This window comes from Molothrus aeneus, chromosome 8 (assembly GCF_037042795.1).
Source record: "Molothrus aeneus isolate 106 chromosome 8, BPBGC_Maene_1.0, whole genome shotgun sequence".
In the NCBI taxonomy this organism is placed as follows: domain Eukaryota; kingdom Metazoa; phylum Chordata; class Aves; order Passeriformes; family Icteridae; genus Molothrus; species Molothrus aeneus.
Genome location: NC_089653.1, coordinates 28,210,359 through 28,230,489, shown reverse-complemented (window position 1 = coordinate 28,230,489; position 20,131 = coordinate 28,210,359). Strand labels below are relative to the sequence as shown.

At 41.4% G+C, this 20,131-nt stretch overlaps 1 protein-coding gene across 1 annotated transcript in view; it reads left to right on the top strand.

Annotated features, from left to right (window-relative positions):
- ABLIM1 (actin binding LIM protein 1) overlaps positions 1-20,131 on the top strand; it is a 142,719-nt gene that overhangs the window by 29,681 nt on the left and 92,907 nt on the right. Inside the window, exon 2 of the mRNA XM_066555000.1 lies at positions 13,764-13,898. Within this exon, the coding sequence (XP_066411097.1) occupies positions 13,764-13,898 (135 nt within the window). The remainder of the gene's footprint in view (positions 1-13,763; positions 13,899-20,131) is intronic.

The following is a 20,131-nucleotide window of genomic DNA, read 5'->3' as shown; positions in this document are numbered from 1 at the left end:
CTCAGCTAAATTATTATCACTGTGCTGCAGCCAAGGGCAACTTTCTCTCTTCTTATCCTGTAACAGAAAGAAAGTTTGCATGTGCACATGTTTGTCTGGTTATGAATTCTCTCTGGCAATTTAGAGCCCATATGGAATAATCTGCATTCTTGCTGCTTCTATGTTGAGGGCAGTGTGTGGGCTGGGAGCCTGCTAGCCAGGTTTCTGTGTGACACAAGTGTTGTAGCTTCATTAGTTAGTTCATTCATTAGTTAGTTCTCCATTAGTTCACATAAACTGAGGATTTAGCCCTGATTCTTGAATTTTTGAGCAGTTGATGAGAAGACAGCCCTGGCATTCAAGTGCTAGTCTGTGAAAGCATATTGGTAATCAGCTTTGTACCTGATGAAATCTTGGGCAGGATCATCCATGGGCACACCTATGAAAGTGGATTAGTTGCTGTTCATGCCATGCTTCTGCATGCTTGGGAGGATAAAAGGAGGAAGTATGAGGGATTGAAGATTTTTTGGGTTGAAGAAGCAGGCTCAGAGGCTTTATGATTTCTGTTCTTCATGTACTCATTCTGCTGAAGGGAAGGTGCCGGCACCTACTGGGTACCCAGTTGCAGTGAGCTTGATGATGTTTCCATGTTCCCACAGCTCCTCTGTAGGTGCTCACTGCTGCTGGCTCTCCCCGGCAGCCACACAGAAGGTGCAGTCACCAAGCTGGTCCCATATTTCCTGTATTGTTTGGCCCATGGCTCAGTCTTGCAGAGGGATTTTGTTCTCTGTTGTTTTTTCTCCACACTTTTGGTAAAGTGTGATAGCAGTACCCCTTCAGGTTTTGACCAAGAGGACTGGTTGTATGCTTGCTCCAACCTTCTTCTCTTCCATTTGCCAGTCCCAAGGGCTGTGAGCCCCCAAAGGAGATTTTATTCCTTATCTGTAGTTGTAATGTAGCTGCTTTAGATGGGACTTTCCTTGAAGATTATGCAAATGTTACCTGCCTGCTAATTTAAATATGTTCTCTCTTGGGAACTGTCTCTCCATTGCTCTGTGTATTTGCAGTTTTAACATTTATTCCCTGTGTTAATCAGGAGAATGTTGAGTAATGGGATTCGGGCCCTAACACTGTCTCAGTGTCATGGTCGTTGGTGAAATTTAGTCTTGATTTGAACTCATGGCTTTGGAACTCTTTAACCCCAGGTGACCTGGGAAAGTCTCCAAGTTTGTTGCTTTTGGAGCACATGACAAGATTATGCAATCACACATTGGCAGGGGGAGGATTGGGGAGTTAATTTTCTTTTTGCTTCAGTTTACTTAGTTTCAAATTTGGTTCTGCTCGGCAGTTTGCTTTTGGGGCTGGGCATTTGGGGTTTTGTTTTTTTTATTTTTATTAAGGGCTTGTGCTGCCTTGTACAAACCACAGAAAAGGCATTTTATAAATATGCCTAATAGTAGGTGTTGAAAAAATACACTTGTCGTTAAAGACCTAGACAATAGAACAGTTCTGTGTTAGAGGCTCTTAAGGTGACCTTGGGGAGGTAATTTGATCTCTCCTTGTGTTAATCTGTAAAATGAGGATAAGAACATTCCTCTTGTCTACCTTGATTATTTGAATTTGAGATCTTTGGAGCAGAGAGTTTCTTTTACCTCGCTTCACAGCTGTGACAAGGCAATCTTAGTGTTGGGATTTCACTACTCCTACTTGTACAAAAAAACATAAAGAGTATCCAGTGCTGAGTGATTATCTTGTAAGCATCTTATTACTTCTAAAAGGCAATGCAATTGTAAAGGAATTATGTTTCTATTGGCACATTTATGGCATTGCTTTTCTGTACTTTCTCTTTCTAAATTTATTTTTAATATTAGGTTTCAAATTGCAGTTCTGGTGTGCAGCATTGATACTGAGAGGAACAAAAATAACCGAGGAGATGCCAGCTCAGGCACTGCATGTTTACTGGAGATTTTAATTTTTTTTTTTTTTTAATAGCACTTACTTCAGATGAGGTACAAATACTCCTATCCAAAGAGCTGGGCAAGCACAGTGTGCAGTCCTGCCATGCCTGACCACTTCCCATGTTTCCCAGTAGTGGAATTCCATACATTCCTTGCATCCCAGCTGTGTGTAGGAGCCAGCTCTGAATATACGATGGCAGATATTTTGTACTGAGCAATGAGAGAGCTTTTGCTATTGATCTCACTGGAGGGGAGGGCTTGGGGGTTTAGTCATTAAATTTGAGACCACAGAGTTCATAGGTTCAGGTGGTGGTAGAGGCAGCTCTTCCTCCAACTGAAACAGTGACTGGGGTGAGCCAAAAATCCCAGTTTGGAGAAGGAGATGTTCAGACAATTTCATTTGCTCACAATTATCACAGTTCTAATTGCTGATTGTGGTTTTGAAGATAAAAGCAAGCAAACACATGCTCTGAGAAGCACACCTCATGTTCTCTCTGGACACTCTGGTTTCCAGTCCATGTCACTCCTTATCCTCAGTACCTCTGGTGAGGCTGGGGTGGGGCAGGACCCTGGTACCAGGCCATTGCTGCTCCTTTCACTGAGTGCTCCCTTTCCCTTGCTCAGTTATTTCCATGTGAATTCCTCTGCTGCCTGAAGTCCTTTTGGAGTTTTTAGAGGCTCTTAGGTATTTCTCAGCATTTCTCCTGCCCCAGCATCATTTTTGTTTCTCTCTTCCCCGTGCTTTGGTGTCTTCTCTGTCCTGGCTTTGTCTCCTGTATCTCACAGAATCCCAGAGTGGGTCAGGTTGGGAGGGACCACAGTGGCTCCTCTGGTCCATCCTCCCTGCTCAAGCAGGATCATCCTTGAGCACAGGGCACAGGATTGTGTCTGGATGGTTCTGGAACATCTCCAGTGAGGGACACTCCACAACCCCTCTGGGCAATCTGTGCCAGTGCTCAGTGAAATCCTCTGCTCTCCCTTTCTGGTGTCTCCTGCTGTTTGTCTTTTCAATGTTTGCTGTGTCTGTGTTCTTGCAGAGGTTCTCTGTGCTCCCCTGGTTCTGTTTCAATGTGCAATGGGTCAGTTTTGCCATTTACTGAACTGGCTGGGCCAACAGTGACCAGCACAATCCCATCCTTGGCCTCCTACAGCACCAACATTCCCAAAGCCCTGCTGGTTATGGTGAATACAACTGAGTGGAATAAAAAATTATATGGTTGCTTTCCTTGGATGAGAATTCAAAAGGCAACACTTCTATAGATAGAGTCTTGGCATAGTAAAATTGTTTAAAAATACGTTAAGCTAGGGCAGAGAAATATTTTTCCAAAGGGAAGGTAAGAATCTTGGTAGGAAAGAATTTACAAGTTAGGATCATAATTTGGTCTGTTTCTGTAGGAGAGTCAATTATTTTAGTAGAATGATTAATGGATACCAGGGGAAAAGACCAAGTTCCACTAATCAAAATGTCTTGTGCCCTTTGGGTGGGAGAAGCCAGGGAACAGGAAAGGAATTTTTTTTTGTTCTGGGGGCAATCCATAACTAATTTAAAAAGGATTATTTATAGCAAAGTTGGTTTTCCACCTAGAGGACAGTCAGTATCCCCAAAAGAATAATTAATCCTTGCCTTCGTTGAGCCTGGATAACTTTCAGCCTCACTAGGGATCTGTCTAAGGAGAACACTTAGGCATTGTCTTATGCCTGTTCTGTTCAGCAGAGTGTCTTGTTGAGTCTAATTCAATCACTGGGAATTAAAGCTAAGTGCTTCACTATTGTCCCAAAGTTGGATCCAATTTTTAGAGGCTGTGTGACATTTTTGAAAAAAAAATCATGTATTTTATTAATGGCGGTCATTTTGTGTTGTAAGAGACAACTAGAGGAATAATTCTGGATTTTTTATGCACTCCTCATAAAGGGATATAAACCCAGAAATGATAGAAGCCTTGTGTCAATCAATTGTGTACATGATCTATAATTAATACCAGCTGTTCAGAAGTGAAATGTTGGTGCTCTTATGCCATACAAGAGAAAAACAGGCTCTGTAAACACTCTCAAAAGTGTTTTTTAATTAATTCCCACTGCTGTTAGTACCACTTCAGCATCACACATCACTATAATCTAAAGGGCAGTATTGTGAAACTCTGTTTCAGTTCAGGATCTGGTTCAGAAGCAGTATCTTAAAATTATACCAAATTAAAGAAGTGATCCAAACAGAAATGAAGCCTTGCAGAGCATTGACTGTTATTTTTTATTACTGCTGGATTGAACAAGAGTCAATGAATTACTTGTTTGTTCAAAGAAGCGGTTGCATTTGTATTTTCTTTTCTTTTCTCCAAAGGCATCTCAAAACAGGATTTGATGGATTTGAGGGTGTCTGCTTGCTGTCCAGCAGTGGAGGTGCTAGCCAGAGTAGCAGGCTATGTTCAGGGTATTAGTCAGTGCTTTCCCTGTGACAGTCCATTTACCATCTAGTGTTAACACTTGATCCTTGGGAGCACAATTATTTATTGTTGAAATAATATACCTCAGAAACTGACTTCTATGCTGCAATGTTTTTGAGGTCTGGGTGCAAATAAGCACAGGGCAGGGCTTCTGAAATGTCTGGTTTATCAGCTCTGTACATGGCACAGTATCCTGGGCATCAGGAGCCCTGGGAAGATTTGTGTTGCTCATTTCTGGGGTGTCTGGTTTTAGTTTGAGGCTGTGTAGCTCAGAAATGCCACAAGTGAGGCTGGTACTGAATCATGGGCATTTACAAGGTCCTTGATTGAAGGAGAATTTCTTAGCACAGGGCACAGAGCTTCTGTGGTTTAAAGGGGTTGGCTGAGGACAGGTCCCTGCAAGGGTCTTGTGAAAAAACCCTTGGGGAGATTCCTGGTGGTAACTGAGAGGAGATTTTACCACAGATTCTGTTTTGAAGGCATCTGGGAGACAACTGGCTTATGTGGGTCAGTGTTCCTCCTCAGATAATCTCAGGGTGAACAGTGGGAGAATTGATTATTAAAATTAGCATTTTTATATTGACTTACTTCAGAAGGAAATATAATTCATTTTACTGCATGGAATACTCATGCAGCCTCTGTAAAGGATGCAGAGGGGAACTGTGATGAGTTTGTTGCCAGAATCCCCACGTGGGATGCTGTTTGGGTAGCTGAGATGCCTGATAGACATTTAAGTGCTATTATGGGAAACCACCACTCATCAGTAAGCCAGAATTTCCATGCTGTCTGGAAAAAGCAATTGTTTCTTCTGCTAACTTCAGCAACTTGCTTTCATGTAGCCTTGAGGACCCTTCAGGATTTGCACTGAATAATTTGACACTTCTGTGTATTCATTGTTGTGTGTAAGGTTTTGTTGCTGGTCTTGATGATCCCTGTGGGTCCTTTCCACCTCAGACTATTCTGTGATATTTTTTAAAGATAGAGACATCAAGTGATGTGTATGAGATGGCTGCTCAGAGTATGCTGAGGAGCTCTTGAATTTCTAGTTACCTCTGTCCTATGTTAGAAAAATATCACTCTTTTGAAATAGTGAATGATCCTCTTGTGTATGTCAGGTGTGTTGAAGGCATAATGCAATTTTTTTTTGGCCACTTACAAAGCTTATAAATAGTTACTACATGACAGAGACTTAGAGATGCTGAGTGTGAGAAGCAAATGTTTAAGCCTGATCTTCCAGCCCTTCAGCAAGGAGTTTCACAGGGTGAGTTGATTATCTTGACCCTCAGTAAGTTGGTTGTGGAACCAAGTGCAGAGAACCTTTGTGGATGTGATGAAGATCCAGAAGGGCATTCCCAGAACATCAGATAAGAGAGTCTGGATTCACTGTCTCTTTATCACCCAATTTTTATGACGATCTGTCTTGTGAAAAATTACTCTGTACTAATGTAGAAATATGGCAGAATTAATTCACTTTGTGCCTCTCCCCTTTGGCTTGCTAACCACTAATCAGCAATCCATCTGTTAACAATCATGTGGAGTAATGCAGGAATGCAGGTTTTGATTCAAAGACTGGCTTGGCTCAGTCAACATTTGTTTGATCATCATCTGTTTCTTAGCATGTCTTAGTTTGCTGCATACTTCATTGCAAGGTTAGTGCCTTTCATTACTGAAAATACTTCTAAAACTCCCTATTGCTTTTTCTGTTTGAGCTTAAAACAACACCTGACCATATTCAGTTAAGAAGCTGTTCTTGACTCATCTTTGAAAGGATTATAATTTTCCTTAAGCAAATATAAACGTAATAATTTTGTCAGGTGCTTTTGTTCCTGCTAAGTATAGATGATGCTCTAGAAGGTGCTTTTATTCACCTGCCAAGTGATCAAAGGCAAACATGTGTGGACAGACATGGCAGAAGCTCCTCCTTGCTGCTGTTTTAGAGAATGACAAACTCTTCTGAAGAGGCTCTGGTGCTTTTGTGGTGAGAAGAGCATCAGTGGAGCTGCTGCAGTGTCCCTGGGCTGCAGAGCTGGGTTAGCACTGAAGTGTTCACAGTTTCTAGCTGGCAAACTGAGGAAGCCCTCAGGCTCCTGGTGGCTCCAAAGCAAGAGTTGGATATCCCAAGGTTCCTGTTCATGCCACATTCATGCTTTTTCACTGAGAAACTCTGGAAATTATGCACTAAAGCTATAAACTGTCAGAACCTGTGGTGAAATCCCCAGTGTCCAGATAAGGATATAACCCCTGCATAAACACATCCGAATTTTATCTCTCAATTACTATCAAAGGCTTGGAAAACTGGATCCACCAAACACATTTCTTTTAGTAGCAAAACCATCACATTTACACTGTTTTATTTTGTCTGTGTTGGAGAAGGTGATCTTTTTTCAGATAGGATCAAGCAGTTGCTGGTGTTAAATATTTCACTTAATACTGAACCATTCATATGCATAAATCTTTGTAGGGCTGAGGCCTTAGGCCCTGATCTTGTATGCTGTTCTGTGGGGAATTAATTGCAGTATCAAAGCTTGAGCTAGAGGAAGAGGCATGGGAGAAGGATAGGAAAGAGCAGGAAAAATAGAGAGAAGATAAATATGCTTGCACTTGTGTTCTGAAACTTTGAAATAATTGCGATTTTTTTTCCATGCTGTATTTCTAAAGGTCATTATTTCCTCACCTTTCTACACATTTGGGTGTGTGGCACAAAGCTTTTTATTTTCATTTGTAAATAACATAGGAGCTGTCTCTCATTGATTTCAAGTTACAGTTGTTAATATTTTGGCTTATTGCCTGGCACTTGTATCTCTAAATCTTTGCATTTCATTCTTTTAGCTGCATTAGCTCTATCCATAGGTTATGTATACCTAAAAATATGAACGTATTTCATCCTGGGTGCACTGGTCAGCCCACTTTGCTCTCCTGTGGGTGTAGAGCCACACCTCATCACCATCAGGGCACTGACTTCTGCCAAAGGAGCTGCTGCACTGCCAGGGTCCCTTCTGCATCTGCTGTTGTCAGCAGCAGATGAATTGTAAGGGGAAAATGATAATACTTTTATGGAAAATGTGAGAAAACATTTCAAAACTGTGGCAAAAAGCTACCAAGTTAAAGATTATTTTTTTCTACCTTGTTTTAAAAATAGGTACTCTGGATATCTATAGACAGCACAAATAGTTTTAAGACAAATTGGCACACTGTAGGAGTGATACAGATAAATTTTCAGGAAGAAAGAGCTTTAAAATGCTTCTTCAGATCTGATTTGAATGGCAGTAGTAGGAGCTAGCTGCAGTCTAGGATTTTCCCTTAGGCTTTCTCATACATGTGTAGGCAAGCAGCTCACTAGTATCTCTTCATGGGAGTGCCTCCTTCCAGGATTTCCTGGAATTCCTGAAGATCCCTGTCAGATACCTGTGGCTTATGTGGCTTATGACTGCAGTAATATCTTTATCAGTCCCTGGCAGCTGGGAGGTTTGATTTCCCTCTCAGGCACTGCTTGGTCACCTTACCTGATAGGATTCTTACAGATTTGAGATTCAAGAACTGAGTCTACAGATAAGCAAAATGACACTGCATTTTTCACCCCTTCTTTTAAATAGATATTTCAGTACCTCCTCAGTCTCCACTGTGCTGGGCTTTTACAAAAGAGGAATTCCTTGGAGACTCTATGGGCTACAGACAGACAGGCTTTACAAACCAGAGGTTACAGGCTCTTATCTCTGAAAGAAACACAAAAGATGGGAGAAAATGACTTCTCTCTTTACAATAGAGCATGGAGAAGAAGTGATAAGGCAGATTCCATTCTTGAACTTGATTCTCTGGTGTCCCCAGCATCTTTCAGCTCAGAAAACATTTTTTCCCAGCTTGTCATCCTGTGCACAGTGCCCACCTGCCTCCCTCTGGCCTGACCCAAGCCAGGGGCTGCCCAGCTGCACTAACAGGCAGCTGCTTGGCAGCATCAAACACTGAGGGAATTTTGTTTTTAAACCTTCAAGTGTTGAACTGCAAATCCTTTAAATTAGTTAAGCAATCAGAGCCTGTAGGCACACAGTGTGTGGTGATGGGGAGTGGGGCTGTGGCTGATCCCCATCCCCAGTGGGCACAGCTGTGAGCAGCACTGACAGCAATGAGCCATGGAGTGCCCAGGGACACTGAGCAACACCAAAGGAGCAGAGGGCACACAGGGGCAGTGCATCAACATGAAGGGATAAAAGGTTGGGCTGAAGAACAAGAAGGGCCAGTGCTTGCAGCCTGCTGAAGTGTTGTGGTGTTACTCTGTATGGGTTGATGCTTTCTGACATTGTATGGTGACACTCTGTGTATTGTGGCCATCTCAGCTGTGACATGGGCTGTGACAGCAGTCTCCAAAGCCATGTCAGGTAACACAGACATGAAGGGCAGAGTGAGAGTTGTGTGCAGAAAGCTTTGGTTGCATTTGCTGCTGTGGCAATCTCAAGCACAGTCCTTTACTTTGATTACTGAAAGCAGAAAGGAGTGAGGAAATTTTATAACAGGCAAAGAACTTGGAGTAGTTTCACACAATTACATCTCTGCTTTATTTTTTTTTTTTTGTCCTTAATAGTTCAGTCTCCAGCCAAGAAAACACAGTAGCTGAAAATCAGCATTTCAGAGAACATGCTGCCTGTGTCAGGCCACTCCTGAGATATAAATGAAAAATCTGTGACATTCTGAGAATCCCCTTGCCCATGCTGCAGTGAGCACAGCCTGTTCTCAGTGCTGTGCAACACAGCCACAGGTTGTGGAGCTAACAGTCACAGAGATTCTGTATCCTGGCTAAAGCTTGAAGTTACACATTCTACAACATGGCTAGGGTTGACTCAGCATGGCTTCAGGTTTATTTGTGGAGGTATCCATGCAAATGGAAAAATGATTAAAATTCACTTTTAAAAGACCAGTAGCCCATATCATCATCTTTAAATTTAGGGGAAGCTTTTTTTTTTTTATTGCAGTTTAGAGTAGAGCTGAACTAAAAATAATTTGGTGTGACTCCACCTTGCAGCATTCCCACAGCAAGGTGGTTCCCAGAAGCTTTTCTGACTTCCAGTTAAAAGCCAAGGTACTTCCTGGCTTGCAGCAGATAGATGGAGTCTTGCCAGCAAGAATCTGCAGCTAGCAATCCCTTAGCTGGAGCCTTTGGTTTCCTAACAGTTCTGTGTTCAGGGAGGGAATAATAAATAAAGAAGGCTGCAGTATTTATTGTCATTGTTTTCTTTATTTCTTTATTCAACTGCTTACTCTTCAGCTCGTTGCTGGAATTTCCATTTCAGGAAGGTTTGTTGCGAATACTGAGGTCTAATTTCTAGCTGATGCAACAAAAAATAATTGTTTTTAAACCCTCAGACAATGATCTGCTGTAAAGAAAACACCCCAACAGAACAGTTTTCAACTTTGCACAGCAAATTAAGTCTTTAATTTTGCTCAGAAAATGCCTTTGGTTTCTCATATGAACATTAAGTTGTGGTCTTTTCTGTCTCTTTTTGTTTTTAATTATTTCTTTGCAGATCTGGGATTATTTTGAGATGTTTAGATAAAATGCAGTAACAAGTACTCTCAAGCTGTTGGAGTTGCTTTGAATTTACATCCATATAGTGCAGTTGCAAAATGTAATGAAATCAGCATTGCTTGATTCACAAGGAAACATAAGGAATGACAAAAATAATGGTGATGTTAGCACAAAGCAACACTCCAGTGACAAAGACTGTTTTCCTCACAGCTGAAGGTGCTATTGATTTTTCTCTCTTCTTTTTATTTTGTCCTGACTTAAATTATGTAATCCAGACTCCCCAGTTGTCCCAGTCAGCGTATGTGTTACTCTGGGTAAATTGGATATTTAATGGGACATTGATTTGTCTTATTTGAAGCCTAAATGAGTTTAAGAAAGCATTAATTATTCATTGATTATTCATTTAAGCTGGTCTTGAGTAGAAGTCTCAACCTAGCTTGTCTTGAAAAGTTCTTCTTTGTGTATCTCTGACCAGAGATTTTATTCATTAATAAAACAAAAAAAAGTCTTCAGGCAGTGCCCAGCACAAAAGCACCCATGCACCTTGTCATGCTGGTTGGGCTGAACTGGGCTGTGACAGCTTTGTGTGGAGACAGGTTTCAGTTCACATCCTTGAACTGGAGCTGGCCAATACTTAACCTGAGTTTGTGCTCCACACCCGTGCTGTGAGTGGGCACTTCATGCTCTGAAGACAATTGTGAGCCTGGTGCTGAGGCAAGAAGGTGACTGTCTGTCCTGGGTGCTTGTGTGACTCTCTCCATCCCTGCAAACCTTGTCATGGGATTTATTCTCACACTAGGTTCAGGTTAACAGTGCTGTTGCACCTGGTTTACGGTCCCTGGCACTGAAGACACAGAGAAACTAAAATATTCAGATAACTTAATTTTAATTTTAGGTCCCAGGCTCAGTGACTTAGCTGAAGGTAACTGTATGGCTTTATTCCTTTAGGGTTGGGGGATATCATCATAGAGCCCAGATACCTGTTGTGGGGCAGGAGTTGGAATCTGGGTTATCCAGATTCTAAATCCGTGTCCTGTCACTGATTATACTGTCTGGAGTCTGTTGTAATTGTCTTAGACACGATCTAGAGTTGCCTTATTACATCATGTGCAGTCTGTGATGCCTGGGAAGATCCCTGCAGTTGTGGTGGGGAGGGTTGGTGCAGGCAGAGCCTGAAATATGGACTCAAGGTGTGAAATCCCTGCAAGGAGAGGAACCCAGGTCCTGACTCTGACCTTTTCAGACCCAGAGCAGCTTAAAACTGACATGTCCAGTGAGCTGACTGGACTTCAGTCAGAAACATACCAATAAACTGCTTGTAAAGGTATTTCTCTTTGTTTTTTCTTTAATTCCCTGTTGTGTCCTCACTGGTAGCTATGAAAGGTCACCTCTGCCACTGAACAGCCTTGTGTGTGTTGCGTGCATCCAAAGGAAAAAGCTTACAAGCAATTCCTTACAGGAGGGTGAAAGTCAATTATTCAATTTTGACCTACAATGCTAAATGGAGGCCAGTAAGACAAGCACCATAATTAGCTTCACTTAAGAGATCAGTCTGGAAATAGCAACTAACAGTATTTGTATTCATTTAAATGGCTTTAAAGGCAGAACTGGAAAGAAGCTGCATCATTGGACTAGCCTTGAAAATTGTTATTTACTCTCCTGTAAAGAGCAGAGGCTTGTGTTTCAGATCAATACCAGAAGATCTGGAACCTGGTGTGCAGAATGTCAGAGTGTCCTACACATGTGAGGTGGAATAAGGAGAATGTTGCAGGTACAGATTTCACATTGCACCATATAAATCTTAGGGAGCATTTTCCCAAATTCTTTATCAATTTCTTGTGAGCAACTTTAAAAGTCCACACTGTTAACTTCAGCTTTCATCAGGTCTATCTCAGGTTGTCTGAATCTGAGAGGGAATTTTGCTCATAATAATTTAATTAGTTAAGAGTCTTCCCTGTGTTTGTCTTTTAATCATTCTTTCTTTCCTTCTTTCTTTATTTCCTTCTTTCCTATATATTTCCTTGGTTGCTAGTGAATAGTTTAGTTTGTAAGAGTAATAACTTCCACTCCAGGAACAGTATTGCATTGCAGACTATTAGATGAGGTTCACTCAAGGTAAGGCATTCAGTGAGCTTTTACTTCACTGGAGCTGCTAATTGAAATACTGGTTGGCATTACCAGCTGAATTCTGTTCTCCAGGATGGGCTGAATAACTGCTCAGGGGAAATAATTTAAGTGAGGCTACCAGAAAAAGAGGTATTAAAAACATTGAGCTTGAGTAGAAGAATTCAACCATTTTCTTTGAAATTTGGGGTTGGAGATATGAGTGGTGTTAGGAAGAAGAGCATAACAGTTACCATATTAGGCTGACTGGACTTATAACAGAAATTGCTTAGAATATTTTTTATTCTCTATTCTTGATGCTTTTACTCCTCTAATCACATATTCAACTTTTATTTTTAATCTTGTATTTATGTAATGCAAAATGATAGCAGCATTTCTTCAGTAAGGCATTTATAAGGGAGAATGATATAAAAAGACTTCATGGAGTGATGGAGCTTTTCCCCAAGAAATCCACTGAAGAAGGGGAGGAATCTGGTGCAGTAAATCTGAGCAAGATGTCTGTTAGATTGCTGCATAAGCAGTAACCTGAAAAACAGCATAGTCCTGGCTGGGGTGGTGCCAGGAACTGATCAGGAAAGGAAAAGATCTCGAGAAAATTCTGAAGATATTTTCCAGTGACAGTGAGAGTGATGTATCAGCACTCAGTCCTTTGCAGGCCAGGGAAAGTAGGGCAGGAGTGGTATAAAGACAGAGGCGTGGGCAGAGGTGTGTTTTCTCTGAAATGTTCTGATGAGGAGCACCACTAGTTTGAGAACAATATTACAAGGAGAAAGGCTTCCTACTGCTAGAATGGGATGTGGGAGGGAGAATTGAACGAACATAGGTTTGTTTGGGAACATTCTGGGTAATACTTTCCACTTCAAACAGTTCAGTTGAGATGAAATCTTGTTCCAGCTTACACCCGTGCACTTCTGTTAGGGCCCCAAGCTGCCACATCTGAAGAGAAAGTTAAACATGTTTTACAGAAGCCAAATGTGGAGCAATTAAACTTTTATTACAACAATGAAATCCACAAACTTTTCCTGTTCCTGTGCAAGCTCTGCTCTGGGTGGTTAGGTGATTACTATTGCCTGGAATTGTGTCTCCCTGACAATATTGCAAATACGTGGGTAGTTTCTGCCTATTCATAGTATCTCTAATTTGCATGCAGAGAGTAATTTCTGCTAGAATTGATGGGAGTAGAGACAAATAATATTGGCTTCTTTTCTCTTCAGGAGTGCTTTCCCTGCATTAGGTATCTGCTGTAGCAAAGAGGAGATGTTTGTAGTTTATTTTTAGTGTAGCCATTTGCATACAGACTATCTGGTTCATCTGGTTTCCCAGAACTTGATTTGGAATTGCTTTCCTTACATCCTTTTTGCTTGGGTTGTATAGTTTCTTGGATTAAATTAGTTTGTACTTTCCTTGTGTGCTCATCCAATGGTTTGTACACATTCATGTTCTTGGAAAGAAAATGGCAGGCATTCTGAAACACTTTGTGGCACTGACACTGTGGGGGGAGTTTTTCCTCATCTTTCTGTAGCAGCCTCAATGCAAAGGAGCAGTAGCTGATGTGAATGTCTTAAACTACTGGTTTATGAAAAGACTATATTTAAATAAAACGGTGGTAATTTTTTAGATGAGCATAAAATGTCATAAAATGTGACCAGATACATGGTGTAAAGTGTCTGAGAACACAGAGTTTTGTATAGGAGAAAATACTCTTTTTGTTTGGGTTGAAATATTTTTTGTTTGTTTGCTTTACAGTGGCCCATCCTCAGGAGCCCCACCACCCCTCTGAGAAGCCAGTCATCCACTGCCACAAATGTGGGGAGCCCTGTAAAGGTGAAGTGCTCCGAGTTCAGGCCAGACACTTCCACATCAAATGCTTCACCTGCAAAGGTAAAACCTGGACATTCATCTGTTGGAATTGACTCCATTTGTGCAAATGTGCCCTGGACCACTGATGGGAGGTTGTGCTTCCTGCCACCAACCCATTAAAAATATTCTCTTTGCTCAGTACCTGAAGGATTTGAAGGTGGGAAGGGTAAAGATACTTAGGATACTTAGGAACATTCTGTCTTTTTGTAGTTTTGGTCTAAGTGTTTTTTCAAGAATCTGGAATTGTTTGTTTTTGGTTTTTTTTACCTCTTAATAGCAATGACTGTCTTTCATTAAGGATAGTTATGAAAATTAAGGTCCTTTGTACTCAATTGACTGCTGAAAGTACCTGCTTTCAAAAAACCCACCAGAAAGGTTCTGCAAAGGTGCTCTAAGGCTTTGTGCCATGGAGCTGCCTTGGGAGTGGGGATAGTGCTGCCCATCCCACAGAGGGAGGACCTGAGGGGCTCTTGGCACCTCCAGCTCATGCCACTGATCCCTCTGTGACCACAACAAAGACTCACTGTGTTTTTTTACAAAACAGAGGTTTAATGAAGCGTTAAATAATTGTAAAACTATGCTTTGAGAATTCATTGCCTTTGAAGATGGGTGCCATGGAGCAGGAGGCAACCCTGGCTCCTTCATGGAGTTTCTGTTTAATGAGCAACAATGTAAAGTTGGCTGAATTGAGTAACCACAGAACGTGGGATGAAAGCTGAGAATAAGGAGAAATACCCAGGTCCATGTGCAACCACTGTGTGCCACAGTCAGTCCCAGCTCAGCACAGGGTAGATACAGCACAAGAAGGGATTCAGGCTCCAGGTAAATGTGGCAGAGCTGCTGGCAAACATGGAGAAAGGTGCTGGAATAAATCAGAGTCACTGGGCAACTAAAAGACAGCAGCGGAACCAATACCACATAGTTTTTCACTTCTATTAAACCCCAGTTATCTTTTCTGAAAGTCCGTATCTAGCTTGTATACTGCAGATTCAGACTTTGAATAGTGTCTCCAGCCCAGTTCCTGAGTTTCAGTTATATTTTTCATGTTCCAAATGTGGGTGGAATACTTGTGTGGTTGCTCTGTTCTTCCGCTTCCTGAATATATGGAATATAGCAGAAAATAGAACTAGTTGTTTTCCTGTGTTACTAAAGGTTTTCTTTAAAAGGTCACTTGAATTATTTGTATGCTGAAAAATCAGTATCTAGAATCTAAGAAATTGTTTATTAACTGTGGTTTTTAGTTAGATACAGCTTGATAACTTAAAAAATGCTTACCTTTCACCTAGATATTAACATATTTTACCTGTGCCAATCTGGAGTGGCATCAGCCCATCCTAGAGGGCACCGTGGAGCTCTGTCTGCCCTATTTCTGGAATGCTTGGGGAAAAGCATATCTCTCTCTCTCCATTACAGCTGCTGTATTTCAAGCAGTACTTGATGCCATATAATCCCTGAGCAGTTCAAAACCAGCAGCTATTTGTTTATTTTCTTGTTCCTGTCCATAGTGAGTAGTGGTCTCAATTTACAGAAGATACTGGATTAGGATATTTTCAGCATCAGGCCACCTGAGACCCCTTGAGTCACAAAGGAGAATGGTAATTCAGGCCAGGCATCAGAGTCCTTAGGACCTCCTGATAGAGAAGGGGGCAGATGGAGCAGGGCTTTGGAATTGTTGTCCTGATGAATGCACCACATTAATCTTGCTTTTTTTAGGAGGGGTGAGGTCTATTTTCTTCTTTCACTTGTGTTTTAGTTACTTACTCATAAGCTGCTTTTGTGCTTTGACTATTCTGTTGCAAGACTGGATTTACTAGTATACTTTTTTTGGTTTTGTTCTTTCCTTCCCTAGAGGAATGTCTCAACTTATTGTAGCTTCTGTTTATGATGACAGTTTAAGATTCTGTAATAATATTGACCTTATGAGTGCTTGCATGAAGATCACCAGAGAAAGGAGAGCTATAGAAATAATTCTTGCTGGGGGAAATGAAACTATGATTTGTACCATTAGCTTGTTAAGGAAATGGAGGAAAGTAAATCCAGTTTGAACTGAGAAGGGCCAGAGCTGAATGTTAGAGACTTTGCTCATGCTGTTCATTCAGTCTGTGCCTTATTAGTTGGGTTTGTTGTCTGAGTGTTATCTTTTTAGAGTTCATTTGTCTTCACAGGGAGAAAGGAAAGGGCTGTGAATGGGAGGTTGCTCCAAGTCCCGTTTTGAATGTTTTACCTGAGCTGCAGATCTTGTTTATTGTTATTTGAGTGCAGTTTTTGTTTAAGCCACATAGTTATTTACTCACATTGCATGTTGTCTGACCATATGGTTTATACAAGTGGGACACAGCTGTTCAAGTAAGTGGTTTTCTTCCCTCTTAGTCTGATGGGTTTTTAATATGACATGACTGCAACTCTACAGGAGGTGGACTTAGACCCCTCTCAGCTTATAAAGTATGTTGTTAGGCAGCAAAACCAACAGATACTGGGACCAGGATGTATCAGCTGCATCCACAGGTGGCTTGGTTATCTTTTCTTTTTTGTATTCTAAACTTTGCTCTAGAGACTGCATCTCCCATCTATAGCATGAAAGACTTGAACAAGCTCACACTTGTCTGTTTTCATACCTGCTGAAAGTGTTTAAACTTTTACCCACAGATTTAGAAGATGTGGGAAAAATCCATTTCTTGATAAGGCTGTCATAGAGTCACAGAGTTTGTGTGTGATGTTCTTTGCTCTGTATGTGATTCCTTTTTATTATTGCCATCCACGCTCTCAACTTTGTTTTTGCATCATACTGTTAAATATATTGGATGTGCTTGTAGTGCTGCTTCCCCAGGTTGTGTCAGAGGCTCTTAAGCACTCCATGACTGCTTGGCATGCCTGTCAGTGGTGGCAGTGGCACTGCAGGAGCACGGTGACTTTCCTCTCCATGAGCATCAGCCAGCTCAGGACAGGCTCGTGCGTCACGTAATGTGAGCGGACAGCCGCCCTCCCCAGGAGCTCTGTCCATCTCTGGGGTCTTTCTAAGAACAGAGGAACTGCTTCCTGCCAAAGATGACCAGTAAAACCTGCAGTGACTGACGTGTTCCCATGGCCCCAGATAAGATGGAGCTGGCTGGGGCTGTGCCTTGAAGAGCCCTGTGTCTCCAGCTGCTGGAGATCAGGATCCTGTCTGCCCTGCTGCTTCTATTTGTGGCTCCCGACAAGAGCTGATAGGAAAACAAAAAAGCTGAAAATGGTGTGGCTGTCCCCAGGAAGGGGAGCTCTGCCATCCTCCTGATAGGCAAAGAATTTCAGGCAGGCAGCAGCTGACTGGGAGCTGGAGTTAACTGGGAATGATGGACAGAGGAGGGATAAGAGACATTTAGGAGTGCAGCTCCAGGAACAGCATTCAGAGCAGTTGGCTTTGGCTGTTTCATGACAAAGTCCCTTACCTTGCCAGGGAATAACTCTGGTTTGTGTTACAAATGCAAATTTAATAGGATTCTGCATTACCTCCTGGTGTAATAAATAAGCTTTAAGGTCTGTTTTAGCACGAGTACATTACTCTTACCAATCCAAATTGTTAATCTTTACGAGGCAATGGACGCAGCAGGCTGAGAGGAGGGAAGGTTAGATGAGGAGGTTGAGCTGGAGACATCATTGGGTTTGTCTGAAATAAACATTACCATTAACAAGAATTAATTAGTGGCTTATGAAGAAGTAAAAGTTTTTCTTGTAAGGATCTATGTACATGAATAACTTTTCTGGAAAAACTAAGACTACTCACTGCAATGCTGTTCCATATGTAAATGTGTGTGGGATCAGGCCCTAAATTACAATGTGCATGAGCAGAGATTTTAATATCTCAATTTAAATTGTGATCTGATACAAATGATAATTTTCTGCCATTGTCAGTTGATTACAGTTCACTTTACCCTATTGCATGTACTAGCAGAGGAAACTTGGAGGCTAGCAAAATTGCTATAATAAGGCTTTATTATTAAGCCTGTGATTCATCTTTTGGGTTAGAGGGAAAAGCTGGTTTCAGTACACTGTATTGCTTAACAGAAAAAGCTTTAAGCTTTCATAGTAACAATGTAAAAGTTTACATAGCTTGATTTTGGTGCGTGTAGAGATTGGTTGAATTATCTTAGCAAGATAGTGTAGTGTTTGTGGTAGGAGTGTTTCAAATAGTAGATTTGTGATGTCATATATGAATTGTAAAACTTAAATTTTTTTATAGAAATGTAGACTAAACAAAAATTTAATCTCATAATTAAGCAATCCTGCCATAAGAATATAGATAGTGTCCTTAAGTTTTTTAGTCCTCGCTATCACGGAATCCTGGAATGGTTTGGGGTGGGAGGGACTTTAAAATCATGTCATTCCAGCCCCTCTGCCATGGGCCAGGTTGCCAAATCACTAGAACAGGTTGCTCAAAGCCCTGTCCAGCCTGGCCTTGAACACTTCCAGGAATGGGATATCTGCAATTATGTGGAATAAAGGTCAGGTGAAAATGTTTTACTGTGTATCAATGTTTCACATGCTGTAGTGATATCAAATATCAAGAGGCAATTACCTGCTAATAATCTTGCTAATTATAAGGCAAAGCCACGTCTTGGCATCCAGGAAGCATTCCACAAACCCAGAGTATTCCACAGGAAAAAAAAACAAAACATTAAGCTTCTATTACAACATTGTTACAAATCAGCATAAAGCAGTTTCTTAATTATGAAATAAATGTGGTAATTTTCCTCTCTTCAGTTAGATGTCTCTCAAGCTTAACTTGCAGAATCCCCTGTGGTATGTTTGGGTTCCAGGCACAGGTCTGGGTTTTTCATGTGATGACTTTTCAAGGCTCCATCATCTGCAGTTCAGTGAGCCTGACAGGGAGGGAGGAGGCTTCCTAAGTTTGGGTTTTGGGATGCTCTGTAATCCTTTGACTTTGAACTGGATCTTCCTCCCTTGAAGAACTGGGAAGAAGTCAGGGTCATGTAAGCAGACACTATATCAACAGGTTGGAATGTGTTTTACATCATTAGTTCTTTGACCTTTGATCTGTCATCAGATTGCTTCAGTGGCAGCAGGAGGAGGCTGCAAACAGGCTGCTGGGCAGTGCTATAAATAGTTCAGTGTCAGGGAAAGTTTAAATATGAGGCCATTCTTGTAGTAGATGTCCAGTGCAGTGTTTGAAAAAATCTCTGCATTTTCACAAATTCTTCTGGAACAGAAACTGATGTGTCGATGTGATAACACACATGTGGGTAGAACGTGCTCCTTCCTGAGCATCATGAAATTATATGAGGTCACTTGAATCTGTGAATCACCAAGATCCAGGTGGAAATGGGAATCTGTTCTTTCAGGGAAGCTAACAGAGGTTAAAGTTTCTCCCATGCCAGGCAATGGAGTTCAGATGTGAATTCATGCATTCAGGTAGCTTGATGTGAAATCAAACCTCAGTGAAGCTGTGAGACTAATTGCCATTTCTGCATTTACATATCTTAGCTGCTGTGTCTTGAAGACTGCTCTTCTTGCAGGGTTCTTCTGGCATTTAACTGCGGGTTCAGTTTCTTCCCATTCTGAGATGGAACCTTACTTTTCTGTTGGGGTTAGAATACTATTAATGACAAGTGATTGATACCAATCTTAGTTTTGGGCTTGAGGTCTCTTCAGAGACCAAACATTTGACAGGAAATGAAATTAATTGCACTACTTGGCTGATACTGATGAATGCTGACAGATGCCATGTCAGATTTTAAAAAGCTACAGGATCCCTTTGGAAGTAGAGGAGCAGCAGGATGATTAACAGGTGCCTGATGAGCAGGGCAGAGCATCCTTACAAATATACAGAAAGTTTCTTGGCTTTGTGGTCAGTGCATCCTTCATTTGCTTGGCTTGGATGAGGTTTGGCTTTGTTCTATCCTTAAACTCCTGGTTTGCTTATTTAAAATCTTTTTAGAGAGATGTTTCCTCTAGATGGTTACAGTCAAGCCATCTGAGGCTAAACTTTGACATTTTTCCACTGATTGCCTTTTCTTCAAGGTTCACTTCCCACAGACCTGTAAATGACTTTGATCTCCACCTCGTGCTTAGTTTAATGTGAAAGGTGTTTTAAATGGTTGAGTGATTCCTGCCATTGTTTCCATCCTGGCGCACAAACCACTGATTTTTCAGTGGGGAAGCTGTCACATTGCTGCACCACAGACAGCTGCTGTTTGCTTGCTGTTGTGCTAGAAAGACTGAAATTGTGCAAGTCAGGTGCAGACAGGAACAGCTCCCAG